The 13,380-nt window shown below is 35.2% G+C and overlaps 1 protein-coding gene across 1 annotated transcript in view; it reads left to right on the top strand.

The window, feature by feature from the left end:
• Positions 1 to 8,250, top strand: part of LOC116464398 (cilia- and flagella-associated protein 54-like) — a gene marked incomplete at its 3' end in the record, with an annotated part of 9,075 nt that extends 825 nt beyond the window's left edge. The window contains exons 2-6 of the mRNA XM_032147660.2: positions 1,389 to 1,503; positions 3,332 to 3,421; positions 4,415 to 4,541; positions 7,696 to 7,807; positions 8,150 to 8,250. Of these exons, the coding sequence (XP_032003551.2) occupies positions 1,389 to 1,503; positions 3,332 to 3,421; positions 4,415 to 4,541; positions 7,696 to 7,807; positions 8,150 to 8,250 (545 nt within the window). The remainder of the gene's footprint in view (positions 1 to 1,388; positions 1,504 to 3,331; positions 3,422 to 4,414; positions 4,542 to 7,695; positions 7,808 to 8,149) is intronic.
• Positions 8,251 to 13,380: the final 5,130 nt, after the last annotated feature.

The following is a 13,380-nucleotide window of genomic DNA, read 5'->3' as shown; positions in this document are numbered from 1 at the left end:
CAGAGTCTCACTCTATAGTCTAAGCTGGAGTGCAGTGGCGCAATCTTGGCTCACTGCAGCCTCCGCCTCCTGGGTTCAAGTGATTCTTCTGCCTCAGCCTCTGAGTAGCTAGGATTATAGGCACGCGCCACCACACCTGGCTAATTTTTGTATTTTTAGTAGAGATGGGGTTTCACCATGTTGGCCAGGCTGGTCTTGAACTCCTGACCTCAGGTGATCCTCCCACCTTGGCCTCCCAAAGTTCTGGGATTACAGGCATGAGCCACAGTGCCTGGCCAGTTCATTGGGTTTCTGAGGGCACTAGAAATTACTTGAAGTCCCTTCCATGGCTTGGGTGGGAGTAGAGACTCTCATCCCTGAGTCTGTCTAAGTTAGAGTAGCTCCATTTCTATCTCTGTGATATCTTGAATTTCCAAGTAAGCATTTGTTTGCCAAAAAAAAATCTTTTAAAAATCATCACTGTTGTACTGGATGACTTTTTAAGCTATAATACTTTTTTTTTTTTCCTAATGGAAGGATGTTTTGTCTAGAGGGATTTTTTATTAAGCTGGAAGCAATTTGAGGGTTGGTTGGTTGGTTTGTTTGTTTTTGCGCCATGCAGTGTCTACTCTCAGAGTCCATCAGCCGCTTTATGTTACCCAGGCCTTGACTCAGGGCCTTCCACATCATGGTAGGACAGGCCTCATGCCTCTCTCCTTGAAGCTTATAGTCCAGCAGAAGGTTGTGATTCTTCAATCTAAGTTTGTAGAGATTGTTAATTTATAGGAGTCAGAAATTATTAGAGCTACTCAAGATTCCTTTAAGCCTAAAGAGGGGCTTGGAAGGTTTTTCTTTTTGAACAAAAGACATTAACAGGTCAGTTCTCAGGCTCGGACAGAGAAAACATCGTGGTGAGCCTGAGTGAGCAGACAGGCCGATTCTTAATTCACTAATTACTGATCCCGTTATGTTTCAATGAAAGGCAAAGTAGCAAAGTCAATTAGCTTAGTTGTAAAGAAGCTCCTTCTGGGAAAAAGAAAGGGAAAAAAGAATAAAGGGATGCATTTCTGAGGGCAGGGTGGGACTTGTCTTTTCAAGATTTTTAGAGACATATCCTCAGCTGCTTTGAGAATGCAGGTTTTGGAGGGGGCTGGTTAGGTAGGTGGAAGTTACTGGGAGAAAGGGAGAGGGAAAAGAAGCAGCATTTTGGTCAATCTCCATGAAACACAGCACTATGTCTACATTTAATTAGAGCACAATAACCATTATTCATTGTTATTAATATTGTTATGTAGATCATAGTTTTATCTACCAAGTATGAAAGTATGAAAACTTAAAGAATGTTGTTTGAAAAGGACAGTTGTGGGAACACGTTAAAGTACATTTTGACATATAACCAATGTTTCTAGGATTCTTCTAAGAAGTCTTTAAAGACTAAGAAGCCACAGCAGATACTACTGCCTGAAAAGATAAATGAACAGCTGGCCTTGTTGGAGACACACCTACTCAAACTGACAAAGCAATGTAATCATTTTTTTTCTGTATACTTCTGTTTAGCATTAAGTTTTTTAAAACGAGAAAATATTTTGTTCAAAGGATTAGGATGAGATTAGCATTTGGTAAACCCTTTAAGGTTTACACAGTGCTTTTATATCATTAATCCTAACACTACCCTGTTAATAAGGGGTTGCTAACCACTTTTTACAGATGTGGCTCATAAAGATTAAGTGATTTACTTAGGATTACGTAGCTGGCTTGGACTTGAGCCTGTGTCTTCTGTAAGTTTTCTCAACCTGGACAATATTATCATTTTGGGCCAGGCAGTTCTTTGTTGTGGGGAACTGTCTTTGGCACTGTATGATATTGAGTAGCATCCCTGGCCTCTACTCACAGAAGCACAGCACACCACCCCCTAGTTGTGACAACCATCTGGGTATCCTTGGTGGGAGAGTGGGATGGGGTTATGGGTGGCACAAAAATCACTGCTTTGAAGTCAAAAATGCAACTGAGAAATAAAGGAATAGTGTGAGTGTTGTTAATGTGTAAGTGGTTTGACCCAATGCCTTCCAGAGTAGAAAGCAGAGTGAAAGATTAGTTTAATTTTAGGTCGTTGTACTGTAGTAATTTCATAATAAACCAATGTGTTAATGCAATGATTGGTATTTTGGAGTTTGCAGCCTGGAAGGCTACTTGGGAAATTGAGTTAGTTTCTGGTGATGATTAGTATTGTCACATTTTTAAAAAGCAGTTACTTCAAATCTTCTAGAAAAAGAGAGTATCCAAATTTGAGCCTTAAACTAAGTATGAGGCTCTACTTTTGCCCCATGGCCTTTGGAGATGAGGCTACACTTGTAGAATTCCATGTCCCTACCTCACCTCTCCTACTGTGTGCCTCTGTTCTATCTTGTGGGCTTCGCTGACTTGGATCTCTCTCTTTTAATATGTTCCATGCCCATTTCAAGCATGGATTTATGAATTGAACTAAGTATTTGATTATTCCCATAATTAGTTAACATAGCTTTGGGAAAGCTGTAATCATCTTATTATATATATAAAGTATAATTCCTTAAAATGTACAGTGTTCTAGAAATGTGATTTATTTTTATAATATCAGTAAAAATATTTTACCAAGAAGCACAATGAGCTATAAGTAGCTAAATAGTAAATTCTCCTTGGTGGTCTAATGGTTAGAAAAAGAATAGTAAATTCAAAAACAACAATAATAAAATGATAGTTTTGTACAGTGTTTTCTGTGTGCCAGTCACTATTTTACAAAATATACTATTTTTATAAAATATACACATTAAAACTCATGCAACCTGTATATAAGAGCCATAAGAAGGTACTATTATTATCTCTATTATAAAGATAAGGAAACTGAGGCACAGAGAAGCTAAATAACTTTCCAAGGTTTCATAACTAAAAAATGTCATAGTTAGAATTTGAACCCAGCCAGTCTGGCTCCAGTGGCTGTGTTATACTTTACTGCCTTTTAAAGATAATTTTGCTAAAATGGGATAAATGTAATTGGTAGATTTCTGAGTCTTGGGTTTGCTGATACATGACAGCTGTTGAAAAAGAGAGAATCATGCCTTGGAAACTCTTTGCCTATTTGGTGGTGGACCCCTTAGCTTTTAGGGGGAAAAGTGAAGCAAATAATTTCATCAGATTATTTTCATTTCCAAAATGTAATGCTATAATTGCTATTTTAAGGCACATAATTTAGAATAAATACTTCAGTATTTTCCTGTTTTGTCATCTCTTTTAAAGAATTGTTATTGTGAATTACTCAAAAAATTTGTATTTTGGGTTACTAAACAGAACATACGACTTTTGAATTTTTTAACCTTAGATGTTACATCTGAACTCTCAGGAGGAGAGGACCCTATATTTCTTTATCCTGTAGTTTTGAATTGGTCGGTCAAAGGTGCCGTGAAAGAAGGTAGGTGAACTGGATGTGTATATGCTGTTCACTCGATTTATCACTGAAGAGAATTAATTCTGTGGATTTTGTTTCTGTTGTCTACTTGAAGATTTCACCTGTTTTAGGCAGAATATTTTGGATTCTTACCCACTCAGAATAATGCAGAATCCTGATTGCCAAGTAATGAAAGAGACCTAAAGAGGTACCTGATTTAAAGTCTGGAAAGACAGAATCTTGATGGTGGCTTATTTTGGTAGTGAATAGTGTTATTATGAAGCTTACAAAAACTAGGGCATTGAAAAATGTATTAGTGGCTGGGCACAGAAGCTCACGCGTGTAATCTCAGCACTTTGGGAGGCCAAGGCAGGCAGATCACCTGAGGTCAGGAGTTTGAGACCAGCCTGGGCAACATGGTGAAGCCCCGTCTCTACTAAAAATACAAAAATTATCCAGGTGTTGGGTGGTGGGTGCCTGTAATCCCAGCTTCTCAGGAGGGTGAGGCAGGAGAATCACTTGAACCTGGGAGGCAGAGGTTGCAGTGAGTTGAGATCGTGCCGCTACACTCCAGCCTGGGTGACAGAGTGAGACTCTGTCTCAAAAAACAACAAAAAAAAGAAAAATGTATTAGTGAATTTCAAGTTTAGCTAATGAGAAATGGCAACATAATGATTAATTCAGAGCGAAATATAATAAAAATTAGGATTACTAGTTATGATAATTACCAACAATTTTTTCCCCAGTTAGTGATACATTAGAAGTGACCTTAATGAAATCTTTCTCAATGCTGAGATATTTAGAAAATAAATTTAATATAGACTGTAAAGGATTCATTGATACTAGAAAAACAGTAGTTCATACATTTATTCCTATATACTTTTTAAAATGGAGAAGTCTAAAAAGCAGATTAATAAACTTGCCTGTTGGAACAAAATGACTGCTAGCACTGGCAACCCTTCAGTACTAATAATTGAGGATATTGGTAACTATATATGAACTTCCTTGTTATTACAGTTATGAAATTTAAGCAAAAACCAAGATTTCTGGAATTCTTTACACAAGTTATGCTAAAATGCATGAATGAGGAAAAATTTCACCTTATGGTAGAGGTAACAACTCCTGTCCATGACTTCTTGAAAAGGTACTTGCAATTATCAGTGTTATACATGTTAACAACTTTAAAAAATGAATATCATTGTCAGTTTTAAGAAATATAAGGTAGATGAAAAAGAGAGTGGAGTATATACAGTTAAAACCACTGCCTAAGAGATAGTGAAAATTCATGTCTGTGTAAATAAATAACTAAAAGTAAAAATATATATACAATGTACTCACAAATGAGAATAGAGCATGTTCAGGTCTCTAGCTGGAAACAGATTAAGTCTTTTGCTATTGAGTCAGGATGGATAATAGTATCTCTAGGCCATCAGTTCTTTCTCACACAAGGTTTTGGCTCCAGTTTTGGTCATTTACCACGTGTTTGTAATTCTTCTGTGGTAACAAATAGAGCCATTTCTTGGGGTTTCCATTTGTATATGTGAAGAGGGAGTTCCTCAAATAAAAGCAGTAAACCTTAAAGCTGCCCCTCCTATTCTCTAAGCCTGAATGGTTCTCTTTGCTCCCAGATAAAATGATAGTGCTTCACACCAATTACGAAAGATGCCAAATGAATCCAACTTTTCTTTTATCAACTGAGAGTGGACTTTTCTTCACTGGGCATTGATCTGTCCATCCCATTTTAATAAACATAAACATCAGTAACATGAAACCTGTTTTTGAAATGGCAGCAAAAGAGAAGCATTCCCTTAAAAACATACAGAAAGATATTCTTCCTAAAATAGGTACTTCATTTATTAGAACAGAAGCTTAGAGTATATATATGCTTCATATTTTCAAAAGATAAAAGAAGAAATTGCTTATATTAAATGAAACAGGCCATGATAATAACAGAATTGTTCAGAATTAGAGTTCTATTAAGTTTTTTTAAAAACAGCTAAAATTAGATATTTAGGAGGGTTAAACAATGTTCTTGATTGCAAAGAAAAACAGAAGATACTTTCAGTGTGCAGGCAAATGTGGAGGGCTGGCTGTGGAAGTCTAACCTAAGAATAAGAGATATTCTGGAAGAGGAGCATAAGATTATAATACTGTATTTATACTGTACTTTTTCTGTGTTCGGATATGTTTAGATACATAAGTACTGACTATTATGTTACAATATCGCCTACAGCGTTCAGTATAGTAACATGCTGTACGGGTTTGTAGTCTAGGAGCAGTAGGCTGTGCTGTATCACATAGATGTGTAGCAGGTGATACCATCTAGGTTTGCATAAGTACATTCTATGATGTTCACACAATGACAAAATTCCCTAACAAAGTATTTCTCAGAATGTATCCCTGCCGCTAAGTGACACATAATTGTATAAATAGTTAAAACAATGAACAAGTCCTCAATAACATTGACTTGCATAAAAATTTTAAAATACTGTTTATCCAAATGAAAAGCAGTCAGAGCTCCACAGAGCAGTGAACAGATCAAGGAGTGGAGGAGTTTAATGTATTCAATGGATGAAGGTTCTGCTGTGCATGGAGGAGAATGCTAAGATGGTGACAAAGACTGTAGTCTAAATGTGACCTCCTCTCCTTCCCACCTCTTTCTGGAAGAACATAACCACCAGGTCAAGCACCCTGGTAGTGAGGGAGAGAGAGAGGAGAGGCTGTAGAGAAGAGACCTAGCTGGTTGGAAATGGAAGGCAGTCTTAGGCTGCAAGTCGTGGAGGATGGCTCCCCAAGTCCCTTATGGTCATCGATCAAAGGCTTCTAATTTAGGCAGCAAAACATTTGCCCAAACGAATGTCAACTAACTGGGTGATTCTTAGGATTGTTACAGCTGAACTGGGGTTCCAGACAACCATGGGATTAGGGTTATCTTCATCAAAACTGGAGCGAAGGGACCAAGATGGATTTGGGTCAAATTCCAACCCCTGGAACTAGCTATCCAGGCTTATACCCCGTCATTTCATTAGCCTTGCATTAATAAGACCCTACATTTTATTCAAGTTTTGAGATCCCATTTATTATGTTAAGCTGTTTTGCTGTGCCTAGCTAGTACTTACGAAGAAATATAAATTAAAAAAAAAATAGAAATTTCAGGAAAAATGGGCAAGTATCAATAAAGGGACAGTGAGAGATTATAGTATTGGTAAAAGGTCAGCTCAGTTCCTGTTGGTATTCAGAGGGCAGCAGTGGCTGGGAGCTTGCAAAAGATGGAACCAAAGAGATTGAAATCTGTTGGAAGCAAGGAAGCTTGTCTAGGGTTACTTTTACAGTATTCTCTGAGTTATAAGGGAAGAAGTGTCCATCGTTACTTTATTTTCAATCCAGTTCTGTTCCATCTACATCATGCCTTCAACTCCTCTTTTTCCCTATAGAAAGCCCTATGGGAGCTTTTATTATATGATTATAACATACAACATATTCTTTATTATACAATGTATAATACATTTTATTATTATTTTTTTTGAGACAGAGTCTCGCTCTGTCGCCCAGGCTGGAGTGCAGTGGCGCGATCTCGGCTCACTGCAAGCTCCACCTCACAAGTTCACGCCATTCTCCTGCCTCAGCCTCCCGAGTGGCTGGGACTACAGTAGGTGCCTGCCACCATGCCCAACTAATTTTTTTTTTTTTGTATTTTTAGTAGAGACAGGGTTTCACCCTGTTAGCCAGGATGGTCTCGATCTCCTGACCTCGTTGTGATCCACTTGCCTCAGCTTCCCAAAGTGCTGGGATTACAGGCATGAGCCACCGCGCCCGGCCTATACATTGTATAATACATTTTAAAACTTATTTATTCAGTCTCCTGTAAATAGGCATTTAAATTCTTCCTAATTTTTTATTATTATAAACAGTGCTGCAAAGGACATTCTTATATATGTGTCCTTGTGCATGTGTGAGAGTTTCTGTAAATATACAGGGCTGTAGTTTCCAAGATATGAACATTTTAACATTAGTGGATATTGCTAAGTTGCTCTTAAACTTTTATCAATGTTGTGAAAAGTTTCTATTATTCAACATCTTCATTGACACTCACATTTTATGATATGATTTACACTTTGCTCTTTTGAGAGACCAGCTATTTCATGCTGAACAGAGATATCACAGTCTAATTTATGCATAGGACACAAGCAGTTTTAGATGTTCTTGTATACTTTCAGTGAAAACTTTAAAGACATATTACTTTGGGGTAGTTCTGCAAATTTTTGCAGGTCTTTTTGACTGACTATCTTTTTTATTAGGAGGAATGAGTCTCTACTTGGACTAATAAAAGTGAAATGTAAGGACAGTGCTTTGAATAAAAAAGCAAACAAATCTTTAAAGTTCAAAGCTGCAGTAATGGAAATTGGAAGAGTAAGTTTCCTATGAGTTTTGAATTTTAGGTAATGAAATTAAGAGATTCATGTATCTAGAGATGACTGGCTACATTTAAACTCATTATATGAAACAGAAGGATATACTAACAAGCATAATTTTATAATTACATAATACAACTTTTAGATTAACGTGTAGATATTGTTATAATCAGATTTTTTTGTCTACAGGGGTACTTCTGTTGCCTTTGATAGTAATTTTAATTGAGGGTATAAACTACTGTATTTCAATGTCAAGAGATAAACATTAGAGTATGAGTAAATTATACTACTGTGTTCAAAGTTTAAATTTAACTTGTAACATTTTATCTCCTCTATTAAGAGTGCAGAAATGCAACAAAGAATAAGAAGTAAAAAAAAGGAAACTCTAAGAGATTTCATTTTTAAAAATCCAGCTGTTTCTGAAATGGTGGCACATGAAAGGTATTCACTAATTAATTAATTCAGTAAACGTTTACTTGAGGGTAACTATGTGTTGGGCATTATTTTGGGTACTAGGGATACACTGGTGGACCAGACAGGTGCCTTCAAGGACCTTACATACTAATGAAAAAAGCATAGTAAACAAGTAAACACCTAAATAAACAAGACAGTTAAAAATGGTGATAAATGTTATAAAGTAAATGAAATAATATAGAATATTTGGCTTGGCATGAAGGTGGTGGTGGCAATAGTTTAGACAGGGTGGTTAGGAGAACAAATTGGTAAATTATCAGTGAACCTAAAGTTCTTGATTATAAAATATATTATGGCAAAATGTTTGGTTTCTGTTTTTATAAGTACACATTATAAGTACACATGTATAAGAATTTTTTATTCTTATACATTCTTTATATATCTTACCTTTATTATCTAATGTTTTTCTACACCTGTTTAGTGATTTTGATTTTAATTTACACCACATAGATATTAATAGAACCAATTCTGCTTTGTTTTTATTTGCATTTGCCTACTATCTCTTTGATTATTCCTTCATTTTCTTTATTTAAATTATGACATATTTTAGATAGGTATAAAAAATAATATAACAACTATGCAACTTAACACGTAAAACCTTTCAAACACAATTGAAATCCCCATGTACCCGTCTTGGTATGTATTTCTGTTTTCCTCTATCCTGGAAATAATACTGCGCCAAAATTTCGTGTTTATTATGCTGATGAGTGAATTCATATGTCAACCACATGTGTATATAGCCCCAAATAATGCATGCTGTAATTTTTTCCAATTTGCTTTGGAAATTTGCTTTTTTTCTCTCAATATTATGTTTGTGATTTTTTGAAATGTCACTTATACATAAGTCTACTTTATTAATTTCACTGCTGAATGGTATTTCATTATATACTAAATAAATATCATATAATAAATAAATTATATAGTATAATGCATTGTATTTATTGTATATGTATTTCTGTGTGCACAATACATACACATAAATGTAAATAACGCATAATTTAACATGCATAATAAATATATATTATTTATTATGCATATATCATATAATATATATTATATATTGTATAATAAATTTTTAAAATGATTTATTCAGTCTCCCATAAATAAACATTTAAATTCTTTCTAACTTTTCACTGTTGTAAACAATGTTACAAAGGACATTCTTGTATGTATCTCCTTATGTACGTATGAGAGTTTCTGTAGGGTAAATACACAGGGTTGCGGTTTTCAAGATAGGAACATTTTAGTGTTACTAGATATTGCTAAGTTGCTCTTAAATTTTTATCAATGTTGTGAAAAATTTCCGTTATTCAAGGTCTTTACCAACACTTGATATTATTATCACATTTTTGTGGAACTATGTGGTATGAAATTTTATCTTGTTGTTACAATTTTCATTTCTTTGATTCCTAAGGTTAGGCATCTTTTCATGTTTTTATTTGGCCCAAGGGTTTTTCCAGTCTCAGGACTGCTTGTTTGTATCCTTTGCACATTTAAAAACTTTTGTTTCCTTATTTAGTTTTGTAAGTTTGGATGCCAATTCTTCTCCCAGTTTGTGGCTCATCAGTTCACATTTTAAAGTTTTTTAATAATTAATTCAAAAGTTTTAATTCTTAACGGAGTCAAATATATCAATGTTTCCCTTTATTGTTTTGGAAATTCTTTCCTAATCTGGGATAGTAAAGATATTCTCTTTGTAAATTTAAATTTTCAACTTTCACATTTAGGAATTTCATTAATTTGTTTTTGCATATGGTGAGAAGATGAATCCCTTCCACTCTCTTTTTTTAATTTTGTTGCAGGTATTCAGTTGGCCGGCACAATTTATTGAGTAATCTATTCTATTGTCACTGTTAACTTTATCACTTAGCAAGTTTTCATATATGTAGCTTTGGGATCTCTTCTCTGTTTGATTAGTCTATTAACTTATTCCTGAGTCAATATCAAACCATCATAATTACTCTAGTTTTAAATTGAGTTTTGCTGTCTGAGGAACAAGTTTCTCCAGAATATTCTTTTCCTTCATGCAAGTCTTGGTATTCTTCCACAAAATGGAATGGTTTTTTGATTAATACAAAAAACTCTACTATGATTTTGATAAAGATAGAATTGAATGTATGTATTGGTATAGGAAGGTTTTTAGAAATTATTTATTTATTTATTTTTACACTGTTGTGTTTTTCTGTTAGTAGACAGATCACTTTCTTAGGTCTTTAATGCCTTTCAATAAATTTCTATGATTTTCTCCATAACCGTGTTATATATCTTTTGTTAGATACATCAAGGAACTGTTTTTTGATATTAGTGTAAATTATATTTTAAAATTACATTTTTGAATTTTTCTATTCTTTGTATAGGTGTGTAGTTGATTTTTTGCATACTGATCTTCTAAACAACTTGATAATTTATTTGTAGATACAGTTTTTTTTTGTGTGTGTGGACAGTCATAATCTGAAGAGATAATGTTTTGCTTATTCCTTTCTAATGCTCCAGCCTCTTCTTTCCTTTTCGTGTTTAGCCTACAGGCTAGGACTTCGAGTTTAATCAGGAAAAGAGTTTGTGATTGTGGATATCCTTGTTGTAACACGCGTATTTAAAACTTTTTTATTTCCAGATAATTATAGATTCATGTGCAGTTATAAGAAGTAATACAGAGAGATCCCATATACCCTTCATCCACTTTCTAATGATAGCTGTACAACTATAGTACAATATCACAACCAGGAAATTGGCATTGATATAATCCACTGACCTTATTTGGATTACAGCAAGTTTGCATGCACATGTGTGTGTGTTCGTGTGTCTGTGTGTGTATTCTATGCAATCTGTAGAATTTGTATGACCACCACAGTATGTAACCTTTTGAGGCTTTTTGTTTCACTTAGCATAATTCCCTTGAGAGTCACCCAAGTTGTGTGTATCCACGAGTTCACTTATTATTGCTTAGTAGTATTCCATGGCATAAATCTTCCATAGTTTATTACCATTTACCTATTGAAGTGCATTTAGATTGTTTCCAACCCAATAGCATTTGACTATTAGGAATAATGCTGTGATGAGCATTCATGTGCAGTTTTTATATAAACATAAATCTTCATTTCTCTGTGATAAATACCCAAGAGTGCAATTGCTTGGTCGAATGGTAAGCATGTTTAATTTTGTAAGGCATCCTCCACTCTTTTGCAGACTGGCTGCACATTTTTACATTCCCATCAACAGTATGTGAGTGATCTAGTTTCTACTCATGATTTCCAGCGCTGAGCATTATTACTGGTTTTTTAATTTTAGCTATTAAAATAGGTGTGTAGTGATACCTCATGGCCTTAATTTGCATTTCTCTAATGGCTAATGATAGAGAACATCTTTTTTTTTTTTTTTTTTTGAGATGGAGTCTCACTGTGTCACCCAGGCTGGAGTGCAGTGGCACGATCTTGGCTCACTGCAACCTTTGCCTCCCCGGTTCAAGTGATTCTCCTGTCTCAGCCTCCTGAGTAGATGGGATTACAGGCATGCACCACCACGCTTGACTAATTTTTGTATTTTTAGTAGAGACGGGGTTTCACTATGTTGGTCAGGCTGGTCTTGAACTCCTGACCTCATGATCCACTCACTTCAGCCTCCCAAAGTGCTGGGATTACAGGCATGAGCCACTGCACCTAGCCTGCATCCTACAATTTTTACTAAGATTTTCATTCTCGTTTAGTTCTATATGTTTTTAAATTATCTTTGTAATTTCTGCTTCTTGTGAATAGATCTTATATATCATTGATTAATTTCTAGGTATGTTTTTGAAGCTACTGGAAATGATTCTTTTAGAACTCATTGTTTATTAATGGTATGTAGAAATAGAGTTATTTTTGTATATTGACTTTCCAATCCTTTCCCCCTTTTCCTTTTTCTTCCTTATTGTTCTGGCTAAGCCCATCAATACAATGCTAAAACAAAAATGATGTTAGTGGGCATATTTGTCTGATTCCCATTTCATAGGGAACGCTTTCACATTTTCAACATTTTAGCATTAAGAATGGTATTTGTGTCTCTATTTCCTTCAGTTCTGCTCTGATCTTAGTTATTTCTTGCCGTCTGCTAGCTTTTGAATGTGTTTGCTCTTGCTTCTCTGGTTGTTTTAATTGTGATGTTAGGGTATCAATTTTAGATCTTTCCTGCTTTCTCTTGTGGGCATTTAGTGCTATATATTTCCCTCTACACACTGCTTTGAATGTGTCCCAGAGATTCCGGTATCAATGAATCCAGGAGCTGGTTTTTTGAAAAGATCAACAAAATTGATAGACCGATAGCAAGACTAATAAAGAAGAAAAGAGAGAAGAATCAAATAGACACAAGAAAAAATGGTAAAGAGGATATCACCACCGATCCCACAGAAATACAAACTACCATCGGAGAATACTATAAACACCTCTATGCAAATAAACTAGAAAATCTAGAAAAAATGGATAAATTCCTTGACACATACACTCTCCCAAGACTAAACCAGGAAGAAGTTGAATCTCTGAATAGACCAATAACAAGCTCTGAAATCGAGGCAATAATTAATAGCCTACCAACCAAAAAAAGTCCAGGACCAGATGGATTCACAGCCGAATTCTACCAGAGGTACAAGGAGGAGCTGGTACCATTACTTCTGAAACTATTCCAATCAATAGAAAAAGAGGGAATCCTCCCTAACTCATTTTATGAGGCCAGCATCATCCTGATACCAAAGCCTGGCAGAGACACAACAAAAAAAGAGAATTTTAGACCAATATCCCTGATGAACATCGATGCAAAAATCCTCAATAAAGTACTGGGAAACCGAATCCAGCAGCACATCAAAAAGTTTATCCACCATGATCAAGTGGGCTTCATCCCTGGGATGCAAGGCTGGTTCAACATATGCAAATCAATAAATGTAATCCAGCATATAAGCAGAAGCAACAACAAAAACCACGTGATTATCTCAATAGATGCAGAAAAGGCCTTTGACAAAATTCAACAACATTCTTGCTAAAAACTCTCAATAAATTAGGTATTTATGGGACGTATCTCAAAGTAATAAGAGCTATTTATGACAAACCCACAGCCAATATCATACTGAAT

This window comes from Hylobates moloch, unplaced genomic scaffold (assembly GCF_009828535.3).
Source record: "Hylobates moloch isolate HMO894 unplaced genomic scaffold, HMol_V3 SCAFFOLD_598, whole genome shotgun sequence".
NCBI classification, from domain to species: Eukaryota; Metazoa; Chordata; class Mammalia; order Primates; family Hylobatidae; genus Hylobates; species Hylobates moloch.
The sequence above is the reverse complement of the archived record's forward strand: the minus strand, read 5'-3'. Positions and strand labels throughout refer to the sequence as shown.